A 23,300-nucleotide genomic window follows, 5' to 3' on the forward strand; every position below is an offset into this window, starting at 1 on the left:
TCCCTCTATCATATAACCCTATATATCACAGAGCTCAGCTTCTCTCCTCTATCATATAACCCTATATATCACAGAGCTCAGCTTCTCTCCCTCTGTCATATAACCCTATATATCACAGAGCTCAGCTTCTCTCCCTCTATCATATAACCCTATATATCACAGAGCTCAGATTCTCTCCTCTATCATATAACCCTATATATCACAGAGCTCAGCTTCTCTCCATCTATCATATAACCCTATATATCACAGAGCTCAGCTTCTTTCCCTCTATCATATAACCCTATATATCACAGAGCTCAGATTCTCTCCTCTATCATATAACTCTATATATCACAGAGCTCAGCTTCTCTCCATCTATCATATAATCCTATATATCACAAAGCTCAGCTTCTCTCCTCTATCATATAACCCTATATATCACAGAGCTCAGCTTCTCTCCTCTATCATATAACCCTATATATCACAGAGCTCAGCTTCTCTCCATCTATTATATACAGTAACCCTATATATCACAGAGCTCAGCTTCTCTCCTCTATCATATAACCCTATACATCACAGAGCTCAGCTTCTTTCCATCTATCATATAACCCTATATATCACAGAGCTCAGCTTCTCTCCTCTATCGTATAAACCTATATATCACTGTGCTCAGCTTCTCTTCCTGTATCATATAACCCTATATATCACAGAGCTCAGCTTCCCTCCCTCTATCATATAATCCTATATATCACAGAGCTCAGCTTCTCTCCTCTATCATATAACCCTATATATCACAGAGCTCAGCTTCTCTCCCTCTATCATATAACCCTATATATCACAGCTCAGCTTTTCTCCCTCTATCATATAACCCTATATATCACAGCGCTCAGCTTCTCTCCCTCTATCATATAACCCTATATATCACAGCGCTCAGCTTCTCTCCCTCTATCATATAACCCTATATATCACAGAGCTCAGCTTCTCTCCTCTATCATATAACCCCATATATCACAGAGCTCAGCTTCTCTCCTCTATCATATAACCCTATATATCACAGAGCTCAGCTTCTCTCCTCTATCATATAACCTCATATATCACAGAACTCAGCTTCTCTCCTCTATCATATAACCCTATATATCACAGCGCTCAGCTTCTCTCCCTCTATCATATAACCCTATATATCACAGAGCTCAGCTTCTCTCCTCTATCATATAACCCCATATATCACAGAGCTCAGCTTCTCTCCTCTATCATATAACCCCATATATCACAGAACTCAGCTTCTCTCCTCTATCATATAACCCTATATATCACAGCGCTCAGCTTCTCTCCCTCTATCATATAACCCTATATATCACAGAGCTCAGCTTCTCTCCTCTATCATATAACCCCATATATCACAGAGCTCAGCTTCTCTCTTCTTTCATATAACCCTATATTTCACAGAGCTCAGCTTCTCTCTTCTTTCATATAACCCTATATATCACAGAGCTCAGCTTTTCTCCTCTATCATATAACCCTATATATCACAGCGCTCAGCTTCTCTCCCTCTATCATATAACCCTATATATCACAGAGCTCAGATTCTCTCCCTCTATCATATAACCCTATATATCATAGAGCTCAGCTTCTCTCCTCTATTATATAACCCTATATATCACAGAGCTCAGTTTCTCTCCCCCTATCATATAACCCTATATATCACAGAGCTCAGCTTCTCTCCATCTATCATATAACCCTATATATCACAGCGCTCAGCTTCTCTCCCTCTATCATATAACCCTATATATCACAGAGCTCAGATTCTCTCCCTCTATCATATAACCCTATCATAGAGCTCAGCTTTTCTCCTCTATCATATAACCCTATATATCACAGAGCTCAGCTTCTCTCCCTCTGTCAAATAACCCTATATATCACAGAGCTCAGCTTCTCTCCCTCTATCATATAACCCTATATATCACAGAGCTCAGATTCTCTCCTCTATCATATAACCCTATATATCACAGAGCTCAGCTTCTTTCCCTCTATCATATAACCCTATATATCACAGAGCTCAGATTCTCTCCTCTATCATATAACCCTATATATCACAGAGCTCAGCTTCTCTCCATCTATCATATAATCCTATATATCACAAAGCTCAGCTTCTCTCCTCTATCATATAACCCTATATATCACAGAGCTCAGTTTCTCTCCTCTATCATATAACCCTATATATCACAGAGCTCAGCTTCTCTCCATCTATTATATACAGTAACCCTATATATCACAGAGCTCAGCTTCTCTCCTCTATCATATAACCCTATACATCACAGAGCTCATCTTCTTTCCATCTATCATATAACCCTATATATCACAGAGCTCAGCTTATCTCATTCTATCATATAACCCTATAAATCACAGAGCTCAGCTTCTCTCCTCTATCGTATAAACCTATATATCACTGTGCTCAGCTTCTCTTCCTGTATCATATAACCCTATATATCACAGAGCTCAGCTTCTCTCCTCTATCATATAACCCTATATATCACAGAGCTCAGCTTCCCTCCCTCTATCATATAATCCTATATATCACAGAGCTCAGCTTCTTTTCATCTATCATATAACCCTATATATCACAGAGCTCAGCTTCTCTCCTTCTATCATATAAACCTAAATATGACAGAGCTCAGCTTCTCTCCCTCTATCATATAACCCTATATATCACAGAGCTCAGCTTCTCTCCTCTATCATATAACCCTATATATCACAGAGCTCAGCTTCTCTCCCTCTGTCATATAACCCTATATATCACAGAGCTCAGCTTCTCTCCCTCTATCATATAACCCTATATATCACAGAGCTCAGATTCTCTCCTCTATCATATAACCCTATATATCACAGAGCTCAGCTTCTCTCCATCTATCATATAACCCTATATATCACAGAGCTCAGCTTCTTTCCCTCTATCATATAACCCTATATATCACAGAGCTCAGATTCTCTCCTCTATCATATAACTCTATATATCACAGAGCTCAGCTTCTCTCCATCTATCATATAATCCTATATATCACAAAGCTCAGCTTCTCTCCTCTATCATATAACCCTATATATCACAGAGCTCAGCTTCTCTCCTCTATCATATAACCCTATATATCACAGAGCTCAGCTTCTCTCCATCTATTATATACAGTAACCCTATATATCACAGAGCTCAGCTTCTCTCCTCTATCATATAACCCTATACATCACAGAGCTCAGCTTCTTTCCATCTATCATATAACCCTATATATCACAGAGCTCAGCTTCTCTCCTCTATCGTATAAACCTATATATCACTGTGCTCAGCTTCTCTTCCTGTATCATATAACCCTATATATCACAGAGCTCAGCTTCCCTCCCTCTATCATATAATCCTATATATCACAGAGCTCAGCTTCTCTCCTCTATCATATAACCCTATATATCACAGAGCTCAGCTTCTCTCCCTCTATCATATAACCCTATATATCACAGCTCAGCTTTTCTCCCTCTATCATATAACCCTATATATCACAGCTCAGCTTTTCTCCCTCTATCATATAACCCTATATATCACAGCGCTCAGCTTCTCTCCCTCTATCATATAACCCTATATATCACAGAGCTCAGCTTCTCTCCTCTATCATATAACCCCATATATCACAGAGCTCAGCTTCTCTCCTCTATCATATATCCCTATATATCACAGAGCTCAGCTTCTCTCCTCTATCATATAACCCCATATATCACAGAACTCAGCTTCTCTCCTCTATCATATAACCCTATATATCACAGCGCTCAGCTTCTCTCCCTCTATCATATAACCCTATATATCACAGAGCTCAGCTTCTCTCCTCTATCATATAACCCCATATATCACAGAGCTCAGCTTCTCTCCTCTATCATATAACCCCATATATCACAGAACTCAGCTTCTCTCCTCTATCATATAACCCTATATATCACAGCGCTCAGCTTCTCTCCCTCTATCATATAACCCTATATATCACAGAGCTCAGCTTCTCTCCTCTATCATATAACCCCATATATCACAGAGCTCAGCTTCTCTCCTCTATCATATAACCCTATATTTCACAGAGCTCAGCTTCTCTCTTCTTTCATATAACCCTATATATCACAGAGCTCAGCTTTTCTCCTCTATCATATAACCCTATATATCACAGCGCTCAGCTTCTCTCCCTCTATCATATAACCCTATATATCACAGAGCTCAGATTCTCTCCCTCTATCATATAACCCTATATATCATAGAGCTCAGCTTCTCTCCTCTATCATATAACCCTATATATCACAGAGCTCAGTTTCTCTCCCCCTATCATATAACCCTATATATCACAGCACTCAGCTTCTCTCCCTCTATCATATAACCCTATATATCACAGAGCTCAGATTCTCTCCCTCTATCATATAACCCTATCATAGAGCTCAGCTTTTCTCCTCTATCATATAACCCTATATATCACAGAGCTCAGCTTCTCTCCTCTATCATATAACGCTATATATCACAGAGCTCAGCTTCTCTCCCTCTATCATATAACCCTATATATCACAGAGCTCAGCTTCTCTCCCTCTATTATATAACCCTATATATCACAGAGCTCAGATTCTCTCCCTCTATCATATAACCCTATATATCATAGAGCTCAGCTTCTCTCCTCTATCATATAACCCTATATATCACAGAGCTCAGCTTCTCTCCTCTATCATATAACGCTATATATCACAGAGCTCAGCTTCTCTCCATCTATCATATAACCCTATATATCACAGAGCTCAGATTCTCTCCTCTATCATATAACCCTATATATCACAGAGCTCAGCCTCTCTCCATCTATCATATAACCCTATATATCACAGAGCTCAGCTTCTTTCCCTCTATCATATAACCCTATATATCACAGAGCTCAGCTTCTCTCCATCTATCATATAACCCTATATATCACAGAGCTTAGCTTCTTTCCCTCTATCATATAACCCTATATATCACAGAGCTCAGCTTCTCTCCATCTATCATATAATCCTATATATCACAAAGCTCAGCTTCTCTCCTCTATCATATAACCCTATATATCACAGAGCTCAGCTTCTCTCCTCTATCATATAACCCTATATATCACAGAGCTCAGCTTCTCTCCATCTATTATATACAGTAACCCTATACAGTCCTATGAAAAAGTTTGGGCACCCCTATTAATCTTAATCATTTTTAGTTCTAAATATTTTGGTGTTTGCAACAGCCATTTCATTTTGATATATCTAATAACTGATGGACACAGTAATATTTCAGGATTGAAATGAGGTTTATTGTACTAACAGAAAATGTGCAATATGCATTAACCCAAAATTTGACCGGTGCAAAAGTATGGGCACCTCAACAGAAAAGTGACATTAATATTTAGTAGATCCTCCTTTTGCAAAGATAACAGCCTCTAGTCGCTTCCTGTAGCTTTTAATCAGTTCCTGGATTTTGGATGAAGGTATTTTGGACCATTCCTCTTTACAAAACAATTCAAGTTCAGTTAAGTTTGATGGTCACCGAGCATGGACAGCCCGCTCTCAAATGATCTGAAAACAAAGATTGTTCAACATAGTTGTTCAGGGGAAGGATACAAAAAGTTGTCTCAGAGATTTAACCTGTCAGTTTCCACTGTGAGGAACATAGTAAGGAAATGGAAGACCACAGGGACAGTTCTTGTTAAGCCCAGAAGCGGCAGACCAAGAAAAATATCAGAAAGGCAGAGAAGAATGGTGAGAACAGTCAAGGACAATCCATAGACCACCTCCAAAGAGCTGCAGCATCATCTTGCTGCAGATGGTGTCACTGTGCATCGGTCAGCAATACAGCGCACTTTGCACAAGGAGAAGCTGTATGGGAGAGTGATGAGAAAGAAGCCGTTTCTGCAAGCACGCCACAAACAGAGTGGTATGAGGTATGCAAAAGCACATTTGGACAAGCCAGCTTCATTTTGGTAGAAGGTCCTGTGGACTGATGAAACAAAGATTGAGTTGTTTGGTCATACAAAAAGGCGTTATGCGTGGCGTCCAAAAAAAACAGTATTCCAAGAAAAACACTTGCTACCCACTGTAAAATTTGGTGGAAGTTCCATAATGCCTTGGGGCTGTGTGGCCAATGCCGGCACCGGGAATCTTGTTAAAGTTGAGGGTCACATGGATTCCACTCAGTATCAGCATATTCTTGAGAATAATGTTCAAGAATCAGTGACGAAGTTGAAGTTACGCCGGGGATGGATATTTCAGCAAGACAATGATCCAAAACACCGCTCCAATCGACTCAGGCATTCATGCAGAGGAACAATTACAATGTTCTGGAATGGCCATCCCAGTCCCCAGACCTGAATATCATTGAACATCTGTGGGATGATTTGAAGCGGGCTGTCCATGCTCGGCGACCATCAAACTTAACTGAACTTGAATTGTTTTGTAAAGAGGAATGGTCCAAAATACCTTCATCCAGGATCCAGGAACTGATTAAAAAGCTACAGGAAGCGACTAGAGGCTGTTATCTTTGCAAAAGGAGGATCTACTAAATATTAATGTCACTTTTCTGTTGAGGTGCCCATACTTTTGCACCGGTCAAATTTTGGTTTAATGCATATTGCACATTTTCTCTTAGTACAATAAACCTCATTTCAATCCTGAAATATTACTTCTCTCCTCTATCATATAACCCCATATATCACAGAGCTCAGCTTCTCTCCTCTATCATATAACCCTATATATCACAGAGCTCAGCTTCTCTCCCTCTATCATATAACCCTATATATCACAGAGCTCAGCTTCTCTCCTCTATCATATAACCCCATATATCACAGAGCTCAGCTTCTCTCCTCTATCATATAACCCTATATATCACAGAGCTCAGCTTCTCTCTTCTATCATATAACCCTATATATCACAGAGCTCAGCTTTTCTCCTCTATCATATAACCCTATATATCACAGCGCTCAGCTTCTCTCCCTCTATCATATAACCCTATATATCACAGAGCTCAGATTCTCTCCCTCTATCATATAACCCTATATATCATAGAGCTCAGCTTCTCTCCTCTATCATATAACCCTATATATCACAGAGCTCAGTTTCTCTCCCCCTATCATATAACCCTATATATCACAGAGCTCAGCTTCTCTCCATCTATCATATAACCCTATATATCACAGCGCTCAGCTTCTCTCCCTCTATCATATAACCCTATATATCACAGAGCTCAGATTCTCTCCCTCTATCATATAACCCTATATATCATAGAGCTCAGCTTCTCTCCTCTATCATATAACGCTATATATCACAGAGCTCAGCTTCTCTCCTCTACCATATAACCCTATATATCATAGAGCTCAGCTTCTCTCCTCTATCATATAACCCTATATATCACAGAGCTCAGCTTCTCTCCTCTACCATATAACTCTATATATCATAGAGCTCAGCTTCTCTCCTCTATCATATAACCCTATATATCACAGAGTTCAGTTTCTCTCCCCCTATCATATAACCCTATATATCACAGAGCTCAGCTTCTCTCCTCTATCATATAACCTATATATCACAGAGCTCAGCTTCTCTCCTCTATCATATAACTCTATATATCACAGAGCTCAGTTTCTCTCCCCCTATCATATAACCCTTTATATCACAGAGCTCAGCTTCTCTCCATCTATCATATAACCCTATATATCACAGCGCACAGCTTCTCTCATTCTATCATATAACCCTATATATCACAGAGCTCAGCTTCTCTCCCTCTATCATATAACCCTATATATCACAGAGCTCAGCTTTTCTGCCTCTGTTATATCCTGCTCTTAAATAGGACAACAAAAATCACCAGACAGGTTCATTTTAAACAATATATAGGCTTCTGTACAACTAAGTCTTAGTTCACATCTGTTGGACACTAAAATTGGAGGATGCAAAAGTCCGTCAGAGTTGACTTTTTCCTCCTGCAGTTACAGTTTATAAATGACAGATACCTGATGGACCTCATTACAGTCAAAGGGTCCACTGAGCTCCATGGGTAACCGCTAGCACGGTAGTCTGTCTGTCTTTTGTACTGGTCCTCAGACCAACCAGAACAATGGCTAAGCCATCACTAGTGTGAAGCTAGCATGACAGGTTAAATGAGGTTATCAATTGAGTAGTTATATTAATCCTTTTGCTTATGTTCCAAATTGAATTTTTTAGCATTGAGCCAACAATTATTATGAAATATTGTCCGGAGCTGTAAATGTGATTTCTATTTAGCCTAATAATATTTGTCAGGTCTTTGACAATGATTGTGACATTTTAATAACACAAAGATAGCTTTTGCACATTGTCACATCTCACTGTAACATTACACTGACACCACGTTGCTAATGTTGTTACTGGCAAATATATTTTCTTTTGGATAGAAAGGAGTAGTGTTGTCTTGTGGGAAGACTGGGAAAAGCTCTGAGATAGTATTGAGCTAAGATACCTCAATAATAATACAATGGTGTACTAATGTATGTTACAGATATCAATATGGATGACATATGAAGGCTCCGAAAGCTGAATGATTACGTATGATTGCGATGAAATACTCACTCTGTGCTATAGGACAGAAATGTATATATCACAGAGCAGCCTTCCCTATTGAATCATATGCACTATGGCTGGGTTCACACTAGCGCAGGTGTCCGATGCTAATGTCTGTGCTAGATTTTAGCATCGGACACTAGCTGTGTCCGTCTACAATTTCCATTATTTTAAATGGAATATTATCTTGTGTTCTTTAGTGTCTGTGTGTGTCCTGTAGAGTCCGTTTACAACCATGTCCAATTTTTCAAGCGGACAGCAAAGTGTTACATATAGAATTTTTCTGTCCGCTTGAAAAATCGGACATGGTTGTAAACAGGCACTTAAGGACACACACGGACACTACAGGACACAACATAATATCCTATTTAAAATAATGGAAATTGTAAACAGACACAGCTAGTCTCCGATGCTAAAATCTTGCACGGACATTAGCTACAGACACTATCTGTCGGACACCTACGCTAGTGTGAACCCAGCCTAACAAATATTGGCTCTTGTCTGGCAGACCTAACCTATCCTGGTGTTTACATTGCTGGCTGTTCACTGCAGCCTCTTAAACCAGCTGACCTCTGGGGGTTTCAGGTTGGATACCCCCAAATCACATATTGATAACCTATCCTAAGAAGGGATCTTGAATATGTGTCAGCTGGCACAGCATTCTACTACACTTCCAAATGCTCTTCCCAAAATTGTTCACACTTTTAAAGCTATAAAGAAATGATGTTGCAAGTAAGAGAATTGTTTTACATTTACGTTTATTGTGTCCATTTAACTTCACAGGCAGAGACCAGCCTTGGGAGAATGTTTGGCAGCACTGGCAGGAGCTATACCTGTAGCTTTTCTTGAGCCATCACTAAACCACAACAACCCTCTCTCAGTTTTTAACACTAAATCACCCAGAGAGAGAGCCAGTAAGTATACTACAGTTGTCTCATAAACTATCGTTAGATAGATAAAATATATATTATTTCTGATTTGCAGGTAGCAAGCTTCCCTGTATGAGTGTGCATACAAAGATAGGTGTCACTCACTATGTAAGACAACATTGTGCACGAATAAACTCAGAAGGTGCAGGAATTTATAGTTATGCTGAATATTTTCCCCAAAAAATATTGGTTTGATTTATTATGGCTGCAAACTGTGAAAAAAGTTGCAATTTTTTTGTAAGTCAGAATTTTTTAGCACAAATTTAGATATTTTTTTTTTAAGTTTTGCAACCCACATATCACTTTCCTTAAAAGGGACATCTCAAAAGAAACAAAACAACAACACCGAGCGGCCCATAGCGTAATTTGGTATAATGGTGGCTAAATCTGGGTGAGCAGAGTTGAGATAGAACTCACCTTGTGGTGTTGTGAAGGAGGTCACACCGTTAAACACAATGGGACCAATTCCCAGAGGGTCCCTTCTTTGTATGTGGTACAGCTGCTAAGTTCCTGACACCTCAGCAGGGTGTATGAATAGGATAAGGAGAGACCAATGAACAGAGGCCTGATGTGGGACTGACAAAGAGGACCTGCGCTTCCACCGTATAGTTAGAAGAATGACTTTATTGGCAGAACAAAACCTTCAACACAACACGTTTTGGGCAAACCATGCCCTTTTCAGGTGTAATGGTTCTATACCGATGGGTCAGATGCTCATCTATTTATACGGTGGAAGCGCAGGTCCTCTTTGTCAGTCCCACATTGGGCATCTGTTCGTTGGTCTCTCCTTATCCTTAAAGGGATCCTATCATTAAAACACAATTTTTTCTGCCTACCACGTAGGAATAGCCTTAAGAAAGGCTATTCTTCTCCTAACTTTAGATGTCTTCACCGCGCCGCCGTTCCATAGAAATTCCGGTTTGCAAATGAGGGTGGTCTCGTAGCGAACTCTCCAGCGATGCCTCCATCTTCTTCAGGAACGTCCTCTTCACGCGTCTTCTTCCGGCGCAGGCAGTCAAACTTGTAGGCCTTGGGCAGAGCCAACTGCGCATGCCCGCGGCCACACGAAAGATGGCCACTTACACAGTAAGTGGCCATTTTCTTGCGGCCTCTGGGCATGCGCAGTCGGCTCTGCCCAAAGCCTACAAGTTTGACTGCCTGCGCCAGAAGAAGACGCGTGAAAAGGACGTTCCTGATAAATCAGCCCTTATATATCTATCTGCTCCTCCCTTCTTAGGTAGAAATACTACATGTATTAGATGACAGGTTTGCTTTAATCTTTGCAGAAGCAGCATCATCAAAGAGTTAGAGTTTAATGGTGATCTCTGGATTGCAGTTCTAGGTATGCCAGACACAGTTGAAGAGATGTGTCCAGAAATGCCTCATTTGGAAGGTTTGATGAAAGAAATTAATGATCTGGCTGAATCTGGAGCCAGGTATACAGAGATGCCACATGTCATTGAAGTTGTGCTGCCAATGTTATGCAACTATCTTTCCTACTGGTGGGAGAGGGGCACAGAAAATGTACCAGAAAATGCCAGGCCCTGCTGTACTCAAGTGACTTCAGAACATCTCAGTGTCATCTTGGGCAACATCTTGAAAATCATTAACAACAATCTGGGAATAGATGAAGCTTCCTGGATGAAGAGAATTGCAGGTAATCCTCCATGTGATGATCTCTACAGTCATATCCCTAAACATTGTCCATCTTACATCACTGGCCAGACGCTCTGTTTGAAAATCTTTCTCAAAACGTATTAGCAGAATTATGTCTAAATCCACTTGACATTTATCCTGCCACTGACAGACATTTTACTTTATATAAGGCTCACATTATTCTAAGGGAGAAGAATCTTTGAGCCATGCTGCCTAGAAAGTATTAGCAATTCTTTCATTATTCTCTGCCAGGTCTCTGTACCTTTAGTGATCCAGACACACTACACAAGCCTCCTAAAGCACTAAAATTCTGAAATGTAGGTAGGATATGTTCACACTGCAGAATTTGCTGCTGCACATTCCATTGTTTTCAATGGGAGGCAGAGATTTCAGCAGGACACTGGAATAATAAGCTTCTGCTCGAAGCTGCTATGCATTACATGACATCATAAATGAATTTAACCTAAAAGGCAACCAAAAGTTGCTTGGATAAATCTTTTGAGGGATTATGGTGGATAAAAATAAGAAAAATGTCAAATGTACTGTATGTATGTATAATCTCATGAAACACCATATCTGATGCATTCCATCCTATCAACACTGTAAATACATAGAGGAGATATCACCATTATAATCTGAAGAAATACCTAAAATCAGTGGCGTAACTAGGAATGGCGGGTTCCCGTGGCAAACCTTTCAACTGCCCCCCCCCCCCCCCCGATGCCGAAGACTGCGGCTGACCAACCCTCCACCCACCCCCCGCATTCCTACGTGCTCTATTATGACCCTTAGTGGCCCCTACACACAGTATTGTGTCCCATAGTGGCCCCAGTACACAGTATTATGCCCCATTCTGGCCCCTGCACACAGTATTATGCCCCATAGTGGCCCCTGCACACAGTATCATGCCCCATTGTGGCCCCTGCATACAGTATTATGCCCCATAGTGGCCCCTGCACACAGTATTATGCCCCGTAGTGGCCCCTGCACACAGTATTATGCCCCATTGTGGCCCCTGCACACAGTATTATCCCCAATAGTGGCCCCTGCACACAGTATTATGCCCCATTGTGGCCCCTGCACACAGTATTATGCCCCATTGTGGCCCCTGCACACAGTATTATGCCCTATTTTGGCCCCTGCACACACTATTATGCCCCATTGTGGACACCCATGAACAATTATTATACTCTTGGGTCTTTTCAGACCGCAGAGTATAACAATCAAAGACTCACGGGGGGGATACAACATAAGAAACACTGTCACTTTCTTATCCCCGACTCCGCTGCAGTCCTCGGTGGTGTCGGCCATCTTCAATGACATCCGGACGTCACATGACCCGGACGCAGGCCCCGATCATGTGACGTCAGGGACGTCACACAACTAGGCCCGAAGCCTGTCCGGAGCCCGGAAAGGTAAGTAACACTGTTTTTATGTTCTCTTACCTCTGCCGAGCCTCCGATCATTATACTCGGGGGTCTGAAAAGACCCCCAAGTATAATAATAGTGTTTGTGGGGCCCACGGCGTCACTTACCGATCCCGGCGCCTGCCAGGATCGGTAAGTAAATAGGGCTCGTTACCGGCTGGAGTAACTTCAGCTGGTAACGGCCTATTAAGAAAAAATAAACGCAGCGTTAACGGCTGTCGCTGGGCCCCCTAATCTCACCGGCCCTGTGGCAGCTGTTATCACTGCTACCCCAGTAGTTACGCCACTGCCTAAAATATACTACACACAAAAGGTCTAAGGAAGATGAGGACATTGTGTTACATTGTTATTTTTCTTTTTTTACATAATTGAAAATTCAAGAATAAGTGTACATTCACATCAGTTTAGCAGATCTATGGACCCTTTAGGTATGTTCACATGGTGGAAAATTAACAGGAATTTGGGGTGAACATCTTCCTCGGATTCCTCTTTATTTGCTGCACATCCTGGTTAGCTGTGTGTGCCAGTACTGTACACCTCTATAGACTTGTATAGTGAAGGAGGACATTCCTCACCACCCAGCGATGGCACTGAGCCATGAGGCCAAACCCTCTGACAATGCAGTGATATCAGTAGCAAAACTAATGGCACCAATATTTCCGTAAGGTACTGTATTGGCACAGCTGAAAGTGCAATGAATTCAGCGTACCGCCAGCTTTGCTATGGTATATAGCACTCCCTACCTCAGAGGACATGAAAGGTCCTCTCTAAACCGTCCTGACAAACTAGGATATATTACAGCCATGCTACTATTATAGCCCTGTTACTCATTCACAGGAAACCTATGGCTCCTTTTGTCTTAGAGTTTAAATGTATTTTTCTTTGGGGTTTTTTTGTAAGAACTACCGTACATCTTTTACACCTTGTGGCTGCAATGTTCTTACGAAATGGAGATGTTTGTGTCTCTCAGTAACCCAGAAGAACATTAAAGATGTGGCCATTTATTTTATTGTAGCATTGGGGATGTTTAGGTGAACACGCTGACTCTGCAGAACAAGAGACCTGTCTCTGCGCTCAGTGATGTGCATGTGCTGCTGACTGTCTCTCTGCAGACTCATACTTTTGTTTCATATTATTAATTTTGATGTTTGCTTTCAGTTTATGCTCAGCCAATTATCAGCAAGGCTCAGCCCGACCTCCTAAAGAGCCATTTCATTCCCACACTGGAAAAATTGAAGAAGAAAGCAATAAAGATTGTGCAAGAGGAGGAGCAATTAAAAGCAGACAGCAAGTCGGACACGCAGGAAGCGGAGCTGCTTATTCTGGATGAGTTTGCTGTTTTATGCAGAGATCTCTATGCCTTCTACCCAATGTTGATCCGATATGTAGATAATAACAGGTATACAGACATTCCCAGAACCTCACCATTTTACTACTTCACTGCTTTTGCATCATCTTAAATTTCTATATTTCTTTTTTCAATCAGATCCAATTGGCTCAAAAAACCAGACGTAGACTCTGATGAACTGTTCAGAATGGTGGCCGAGGTGTTCATTCTTTGGTGCAAATCACATGTAAGGAAAAGCTATCTGTCTGTGGTTAGGTTTACTCATTTAGGGCTAAACCTGATCTTTGTCCTATTCAATTTTTGTTATTAGGCATATGTTGGTATCTACCACTCATAGACTCCCATTATTTTTTTTATACTGACTTCATCTCTAGGCAATAGGATACTCTCTTGGCCTCTCATGGGTGTATGAGACCTATAGATATACTTGATATATATGCTGGAAGCCTACCTGGCACATGTGGCAAGTGGACACTAAAGTATAGACTAAAAAATGAATTCATTGAAAAATACATCTGCATACTTTGCAAGAGTAAAACTCAATGCATTCTATTTATATAAAATATTCCTGTATGTTACATATGGGTTATTCCTATATTACTGTCCAGCTCTTGCTATAAAGATGAAATATCCTGCAGAGAAAATCACCAGAGAAAGCATGGGCAGTCCTGAGCAAGTTAAAGTGGTTGGCAAGAATTAGAAAAACATATCTTTTTTCCACCAAAGCACCTCATGTTGCAGTTCAGCCTAATTTCTTTCCATGGAGTGTAGTACAATACCACATACTGTATCTGAAGCACAGAGAATGGAGCAGAAAGCAGACAGCTCCATTCTCTGTGTAGTGGCTGAACCGAGTAACTGCAGCTTAGCTTCCATTCAAGTAAATGGTAGCTGATTTGCAGTACTGGGTCTGGCTACTACACAGAGAATGGAGCTGTCTCTTCCTGCTCCATTTTGTGTGTGCTTCACCTGTTGAGAACAGTTGATTGACGGCGGTGTCGGGTGTTAGACCAATCTGGTATTGATGACCTATCATTAATAGTTTTAGCCTGGAAAACCTCTTTAATGCTCTGTGCAAAAGAATCAATAACCAACAAACTCAGCTCTTCTTCATTTGATCATTCAGCATGATGTATTGCTAAACGTGAAATATCCTGTGCAGAGATTGTGCCATAAATGTGTGTTTATTGATCAGTTTGTTTGTTTTTTAATAGTTTTTTCCTTGTATTGCTCTTTGGTTTAGAACTTTAAAAGAGAAGAACAGAATTTTGTGATTCAGAATGAAATCAACAACCTGGCGTTTCTAACTGGAAACAACAAGAGTAAGATGTCAAAAGTAAGTCTATTAGCACTAAGCAGTAGACATTTAAATGGCAAATGGATTTGGTCAGACATCTGCTGGTTCTGTGAGTGAAATAACAAATATGTACTATATACAGTCAGGCAGTGATTTAGCTATGAAGGGAGACATAATGGGAACATTTGGGTTCCAGTCCCTGCGGATGTCCGGAGGTTCTGCTGCCAAATACCAAGGGAGTGAGGTGCTGTAGACCTGAGTTAGGCTTTAGAAGAAATACTATGCATATGCCACAGAATAAAATAGCTGCCCTTGCTGTAATCATTTCTATTCTATCTACCTCCTGATGTATACAGTACACTCAACTTATAGTTCAGGCACATGCGACTGTATGCTATAAAATTGCATATGAGGCCCAGTGACCCTATTAAAAATCATATACCAGCATAATTCTCATTTATGTGGGATCTCAATGTATTTCAAAGTGCAGTCTGCTTATACATAGTGAAAATATACATAATGCCCAGTGTGTGCCAACAGAGCCCTTTTGGCATATGACAGACCCATTATAGGCTATGGATATCATTGTTATATACAGTGAACATTTACCACAAATCTAACATGAATTGAGGATATTAAGGTGTCAATACACATTAAAGCAAAGCTATCCAAATCTGCTTACTTTGGCAGGACTAACCAACTATGTTATGTGTATGAGAGTTGGTTGACTCTCTCCTATCAGATTGAGAAAGAAGGGTCGGCCATTTTGAATTTCAACATTTCCAACCCCCTTTTTCTCACAGAATAAGTTACTGTCAGAGGTGGGTGTCTGGCAGCAACTTATTCTCCTCTCTCCATTGAGAACACATGCATGATCAGCCTAGCATCCATGTGTATGGAGGGATGGGAGGAATAACTATTGGCAGTACAAGTGTTCGACTGACAGCCATTGAAGGTGTATGGGCACCCTATAAATTGTGGTCATATAGGGATCTTCTATCAATGGGAATTGTAGTCATGGTGAGACCCTTTATTATTAGATTTATGGTATGACCTGATTATGACAACAAATGATATGAATTAAAGCAATATTAGGAATGTTATGTTGAATACACAATACTATATTTAATGCAAATGCACATAAATCAAAATCTGCCTTGAAAGATGATCACACGGCGTGCGGCACAGTAGAATTGTGTTATGATGTATTCCTAACTTGTGTTATAACATTCATCTTAAAAGCACCACAGTCTGGTAAGTATGGGATATGATCCAATTATTTTCTTTGTGAGGATGGTCGGCTTTGTCATCTGACTAAACAAAGCGATAACTGGGCTGAGATACAATGTTCTTTCTTAATTGGTTGTTTTGTAACAGAGACTTGTAGAACGTTTTGTTTAGATCCTCATTTTAATCTACTTTGTTTATTGCCTTATCATCTCACAAATAATTAAGGAATATATGGTTCATTTTCCATCTGTTTTACTTACTTGTCTCCTACATTTTTCTTTCACACAGCCCATACAAGTAAAGGTACAGCATGCATGACCTGTTTATGTATTAGCTAGCCTGGCTCCATCCATCCATACTGTATGTTCCATAAGTCTAGCAGTGGCGTCACCAAGGGCGGTCATGTTTCATGTCATTTTGATAGGATTGTGCTCATGTATTTGGTGTAAAGAATTTTTAGCTCATTTCATAGCAAACTCATGGTGAGGCAAGATGTCCAGTTGACCAAATTCCACCATTATGTATAAATTAGCTAAATTAAATTCCTGATGTGTCTTTGGATTTAGATATAAGATTTCAATAGCATCTCTAAAGCTTTAGAGAATGTGTCATGGGGTATACATAGGAGCTTACATTTCCTTAAGCTCCATGAACATGACCATATGTGTGTGCGGATCTGTGGAAAATGTAAAGGACAGCATGTGGATGGCATCCGTGTGCAGTCCCTGTTTTCCATGGACCCTGATAATAGAATAGACGGACTGAGCTGCAACAACGGAGAGGAATGGGACCTGCTCCATGTTTTGCAGTTCAGTCCTACAGCTCACACGGACCTGTATAAAAAAATAAAAGCAGCCATACCCTAGAAAGGAATGGACACCTATGCTATGCGTTATTATAGATTCATAATAACAAATAGTACATGGGAATCCATGGGGCCTTCAATGGCAGCTGAAATTGCTGGAAAACTTTTCGCCTACATTGAAAACCCATTTCATATTACATTTAATTTTTACCTTTTCTTACCCAGCCTTGAATACCAAGATTATAGTTATTATGGTATCATCTGTAGTTTCCGTAGGTCAGGTTAAATCCATGTGTATCATAGAATTGGCCAAACGGTTTATTACATGGTCCAACCACTCATAGCAACACCCTTGTGACGCCACTGATGTTTTACGTAGTTTGTCATTTACCTGGGTACAGTTACTGTGTCACCCTATTTTAGTGCTATTCATAGATCAGTGTTGCAGAAACCTGTTAAAGGCACAAATGTAAGCAAAGCTTTGATGCCCAGCAAGTTATTATAATCCTTACCCTAAGGCACTTTAGCTGGACACGGGTGCCCTAGGGAGAATTCTGTCTGACAATCATTATGCGGGTAGGTTATTTCTGGAAAACTATATAGTATGTCCCTTTCTGAATCAATTTTGCACAGAGGAACGCTGATATAAGAGACAAACAAGAAACCTAAAGCACGTGGAACATCTATTCTCGGCATAGTATAATATAGGAAAGCCAGCGAAGTGGTAACAAGCACAGGAGCAGCCATGCCTAAAAAGCTGCAGGGTAGTCATGCTCAAAGCAGTATAACAAAGGCATAGATATGTGTGAACACCTCAAAGGGAGTCTGTCACCTGAACAATGCCTATAAAACCAGCAGTACAGTTCGTCTAGAGTCACCTGAAGGAGTTTGTATTTTTTCCAAATATGCAAAAGAGATCTTTGGAGAAACCAGGGTGTCACAAGTGAGTGGTAGAAGGCGAGAGTGATGCTCTTGTTGCTCCAAAGACCTTATTTGTATATTTGATATCTCAGGAATGGAAGCAGCAATCCAGAAGTAGAAAAGGATGTTGGTTTCAGGTGACACTGACCTAATTGTGCTGCTAGTTTTATAGGGATGGTTCTGATGACGGGCTCCCTTTAAGGATGGCAAGTATTACAGGTCAAGCATGCACAGCCCTATTGCAGATCATGTAGTTTTATGTGAGTGCTCATTGGGGAAAAGTTATTTCCTAAGAAGCATACTTTCTCTAAGGGAAAACGCTCTCTGATATACCTTATCCGATGGAGCATGCTCCCGATAAAAATTATTTTTATATGCTGTTGTATTGATTATATAACCCTTTGAATTTCAGACAAACCTATTGTACTGTCCTATTGTATTGTCACTAGTGTGTTTATGTAAATTGGTCTTCAGATGAAATAGAAAGATCAGAATATATCTTCATGGAAATTTAGTGATGGGCGTGTTAATATAGATCCTAATAAATGGCAATGGAAAAAAAGATAGTAAATACAGGAAAAATAGACTAATACAAGTTACTGCCCTGAGAGGTGACAACCGTACTTTACAATAGAAAATTTATAAAAGGCCAACTCATGCTTGTGTAGCTCAGAGCTTTGACTTGCAGTCTTAAAGTACCAGTCGTTCTGTCCGTATAGGTTTCCATTATCACTGGGTTCATTCTTTTTACAGTTCTTAATTTTTTTTTATTATTTATGAATGCGTACATTTTTCACAAACCTTAAAAGAGACAACACAAAGCGTCACTCAGTAAATCAGTCTTAAGGTGGCCACACACATTAAACTAAGGTCAGCCGAACCTGTCGATTTATCTAATGTGATGCTCAGTCAATGTTGTTCGGCCTATGACTATGAATTTTTTGCAAGCCATTGCCAGAGGTGTCTTGCTGGTGGCCTATTACTCCCTTCTCTCCATTAGGCCAAACCAAGCGTCTATGTGTATGGCTACCTTTATACCCTAAATAAGTTTTTCACAACCAACTAACTACCCTTCCCTATATGGTTCTTCTTGACTAAAAGACAGCAAATACTCATTTTATTTTATTTTTTTTAGTTTATTTTTTCCTATTTTGCTTCTTTTTTAACTCACTACAGAGGGACTGCTACTTTAAGACTCCGACTATTTCTTTGATGTGCCTTTCTTCATTATTACTTGAAGTACAGTATGTTTCACTTGGTGTCAAACCCGTGGTTCCATTTAGTCTAGTCTCTATTCTGTATTGTCTCTTGTGTATTAAGAGTGGTGAATATGTCATTGCAGGCTTTGTTTTTCTATATTTTTATTCTATGCTATATATCTATATGTCCTAAACATCTTGAAGAAGAAGACGTCCTTCTCCATGATCATTCATTGTAAAAATACTTTTGATATAACTCCAATAAGGCTAGAGCTTGCTGATGATTTCTGCTTTATACCGGTACCCTGAAGTTACTGTTGTACAGCAGAGACATGTGCTAGGCAGTGGACATTTTCCATGGCTACAGGGGAAAATATATACTGGATATAGCTCTACATATGTGTATGTGTTATGGAAAATTCCACCTGGCTCATGCATTAAACACAAAGCACAAACTGGAAAAAATATGAACATAATCTGATATTATTGCATGATACATGCAGTTGTTTTATGGTGAGAACAAGGAGGATGTGAAGGAAGTCATTGTTTAGCTCTAGCCTCATTGTCTTAGCTGCGTGGCCTGTGCTGAGTATATACTGTAAGCATTCTCTTTTTAGCAGAAATTGAAATTAAACTCAATCTGGTGTAGAGAAAAGGACCAGCATGGGTTTACTGAACTTTTACCCATCTTTCGTTACTTAGCCAGACCCCAATCATTTCCACAACAAAGAACCACCACTGAATAGGAGTGAGGAAGCAGTAGTTGTTAAAACCTCTCCGCCCTATTTTTCCACCCCATCCAAATTGACAGAGCACCAATGTTATTGCTTCCCAGTCTACCTTTGCACCTTTTCTGCTTATATTTATTCATTTCTCTGAATAAGATAATGATGTCCTTAGAATAGGTCCTCAGATCGGCACTGCCACCGATCAGCAGATACCTGCAGCATACAGAGGCAGTACACTCTATAGTAGCATGCCACACTGTTGGCGCTGAGCCATTCAAGTGAATAGGCCCCCATACAGGTCTGCTACCGTATTGATGACCTATCCTAAGGATTGTCCATTAATATCTTTAAATGCCAGCACTCAGTACTTGAAAGTAGAGATTAACCAGAGTAGAGCTATATAACATAATACAGAATGTGTGGTCAGCAATAACTTTAAGATTCAGATTCAGCACTGACTAAGGACTAGTTCACACGGGGCACGGGACTGCGTATTTTGGTCCTGATTTTGATGCGGGAAGCCGCGTCAGAATAGGACCAAAATGCGCCTGCCGTGACTGTCGCGGTTTCTGACAGTCACGGCTCCCCGCTCTGGAGTAGGCCCAAATGAATGGGCCTAGTCCGGAGGGTGCTATTGCAAGGTGGACGCCGGGGCTGAATCAGCCACCGGAATCCGCCTGAAGAAAGGTCATCTTCCTTCTTTTTTCCATGAGCGGGAACATATTGCTCATGGAAAAAAGGAAGCTAGTGGTCTACATAGACCTCTATTGTGAGGGGGCGTATTCGGCGTCAAAATCCGCCCCTTCTTGCCCCATGTAAACGAGCCCTAAGGGAAGGAAATGGTTTTCATAACTACTATGAGCACTTCAGGACTATTCATCAGCAGCTGGCTTTATATTGGAATAAAACTCCTTGGAAATGAGCATTTGGAGGCATCTAAGTGTTTAAACATGGGAAAAGGTAAGCGAAGTAATCCATGTGGGTCTATGAAAATGTGCAGCCATGCTAAGCAGACTAATATACAGTTTTATAGAAATGTTTCAGGAAAAATTGTAATTTATCCATTTAAATCTTCCTGGTTCTGGCACTGGGAGTCCAGTGGGCGGTCCTACTCAGTGATTGGCTGCTATCTCTATATATACACTGGTGTAGGGTAGGATGTCAGTCATTGACAGCCCACTGGACTCCTAAGCATAGGAAGCACAGGGATTTAAACAAAGAAAATACAAGTTATACTGAATCATTCCCAAAAACTATCTCAGTCTGCTCAGCTCTGCCCTTCTGCGCTGTTGCATAATGCCTGTAGGTTGCACAGCATTTTGAAGGTGACAGGTTCCCTTTAAGATTACAGTGTGTGATTTTTGAGACAGGGTATTTGTAGTCCTTTAGATCAGATCATCGACTATTGGTAAGTACTTGGTTTGGGTTCTTGTTCCAAGTTGAGGAAATACCAAAGAAATTTTAAGATAAATGTGAAGTAATACATGATACTGACTAATAATCATGGTGTCCTGTTCTGAATTCCTACCTTTGTAATAGCCCCTGTCATATCCCAAGGATAAGAAGACTGGCATGGGATAGACTTGTGTTCATAAATATCCCCCACTGTCTCTCCTAGGAGTCCTGTCGGGAGTTATTGTGCTTTATACTAAGAAATCCTTCTCCAAACATATATATCTCTATATATCACAGAGCTCAGCCTCTGTCCCTCTATTATATCCTGGTCTCAGATACAGCAGTAGAAATGACCTGATCCTTAGATTAAATGGTTCCTGCGGGATGCAAACCTTTACCTTCACAAATGTCCCCCCAATACAGGGCTAAATGTTGTCCTTGTACCTAATAGAGAAGCTCTTGCTACGTTGTCTGTAAGGATACAGAAGTGAGATTTCTGCTTTCTCTCCTTAAACGATTTATATCACATTTTAGCATTCTGCTAAAAGTTGCAGATAACAGTCCGTCTCAACCCCTGGTATGTGTAATACAGAACCTAACCATTCCATGATGGTATCACTGTTCTAGTCTGGAGGGCAAGATCAGGAGAGGAAGAGAACCAAACGCAGAGGAGACCTTTACTCCATACAGACCTCCCTGATTGTAGCCGCCCTGAAGAAGATGTTACCCATTGGTCTGAACATGTGCACTCCGGGGGATCAGGAACTCATATCGCTGGCCAAGAGCAGATACAGTCTCGTAAGTAATGCAACGTAGATGTTTCTTTGTAATATCCCTCACTTTAATAATGTTAAGTCCTGGTTGAGAAATGTAGGAAAAAAAATTGGTCTTCTTCATTCATTTATGAAGAAATGATCTCCTTCTTGAATTGCTTATGACGGCACATAAATGGCATTATGGTTTTGGATGTGCCTTGACTACAAGCACCACATTAGCATTGCTATTTTTATGTCTGGATAATTTGGTTTCTCTGGATGACATTCCCTTGCTTAGTCTTCCTATACCGCAGCTTTTAAATAGAGACATTGTACTCTCCTTTTATTCTGACAGCTACTCATTTTAGGTCTTATATACATAGGGACGCCTATAATAACTGATTTTGTCAAGTAAATAGATCCCTTTGTATTGTATAATTAAACATTTATTTCTGTTACTTTGTTATCTCGGAGATGGACTTTTTTTAATGGATCTACTTAAATAAGCAGAATAGAAATGTAGACGAATCAATGTGACAAAGCTGATTGAGAATGGCTGCTATGGTTACAGATTCTTTCCTGATAGGACTTTATCCCCGTTACTGCCTGAACTCTTAATAACTTATCTGCTGATATTGTCATCAATTAAGTACTGTGTCGTCTAGGAGAAAAATGTTGTGAAATAAGTCTAGTGAAGCTAAACAGAACCATGGACAGCTCCTGCTGAAATCTTGAGCTGGAGAATCTTCACGCAGCAACAACGTGGTGTATTTCCACTGATTTCAAGTGCTTGTCATATGAACAATAGCTGGAACCCCCCCAGTCAGAAAAACAGGCGCCCAACTGAATGGATGCCCAATCATACATACAGTCTGCCTCCAGAGTCTATAAGACTTCTGCCCAGTTCAGATAGATACAAGATTGTGCTCTAGCAATTGTTGGGGGGAACCCCGCAACAAGACACAGCAGCCCCTCTAGTTACACTAACCTCAGGATACAATATTTCCAACGTACAATGATCTTTCTT

General features: G+C 40.4%; 1 protein-coding gene across 5 annotated transcripts in view; it reads left to right on the forward strand.

Moving 5' to 3' along the window:
- RYR3 (ryanodine receptor 3) overlaps nucleotides 1-23,300 on the forward strand; it is a 485,624-nt gene that overhangs the window by 364,491 nt on the left and 97,833 nt on the right. For 4 of the 5 annotated variants that reach the window (XM_075282947.1, XM_075282949.1, XM_075282950.1 and 1 more), the window contains 7 exons: nucleotides 9,367-9,497; nucleotides 10,849-11,169; nucleotides 13,754-13,994; nucleotides 14,082-14,169; nucleotides 15,187-15,279; nucleotides 16,759-16,773; nucleotides 22,146-22,316. In XM_075282947.1, coding sequence (XP_075139048.1) covers nucleotides 9,367-9,497; nucleotides 10,849-11,169; nucleotides 13,754-13,994; nucleotides 14,082-14,169; nucleotides 15,187-15,279; nucleotides 16,759-16,773; nucleotides 22,146-22,316 — 1,060 coding nt within the window. The remainder of the gene's footprint in view (nucleotides 1-9,366; nucleotides 9,498-10,848; nucleotides 11,170-13,753; nucleotides 13,995-14,081; nucleotides 14,170-15,186; nucleotides 15,280-16,758; nucleotides 16,774-22,145; nucleotides 22,317-23,300) is intronic. The other variant, XM_075282951.1, reaches the window with a different exon arrangement.

Source organism: Leptodactylus fuscus, chromosome 7 (genome assembly GCF_031893055.1).
Source record: "Leptodactylus fuscus isolate aLepFus1 chromosome 7, aLepFus1.hap2, whole genome shotgun sequence".
NCBI classification, from domain to species: Eukaryota; Metazoa; Chordata; class Amphibia; order Anura; family Leptodactylidae; genus Leptodactylus; species Leptodactylus fuscus.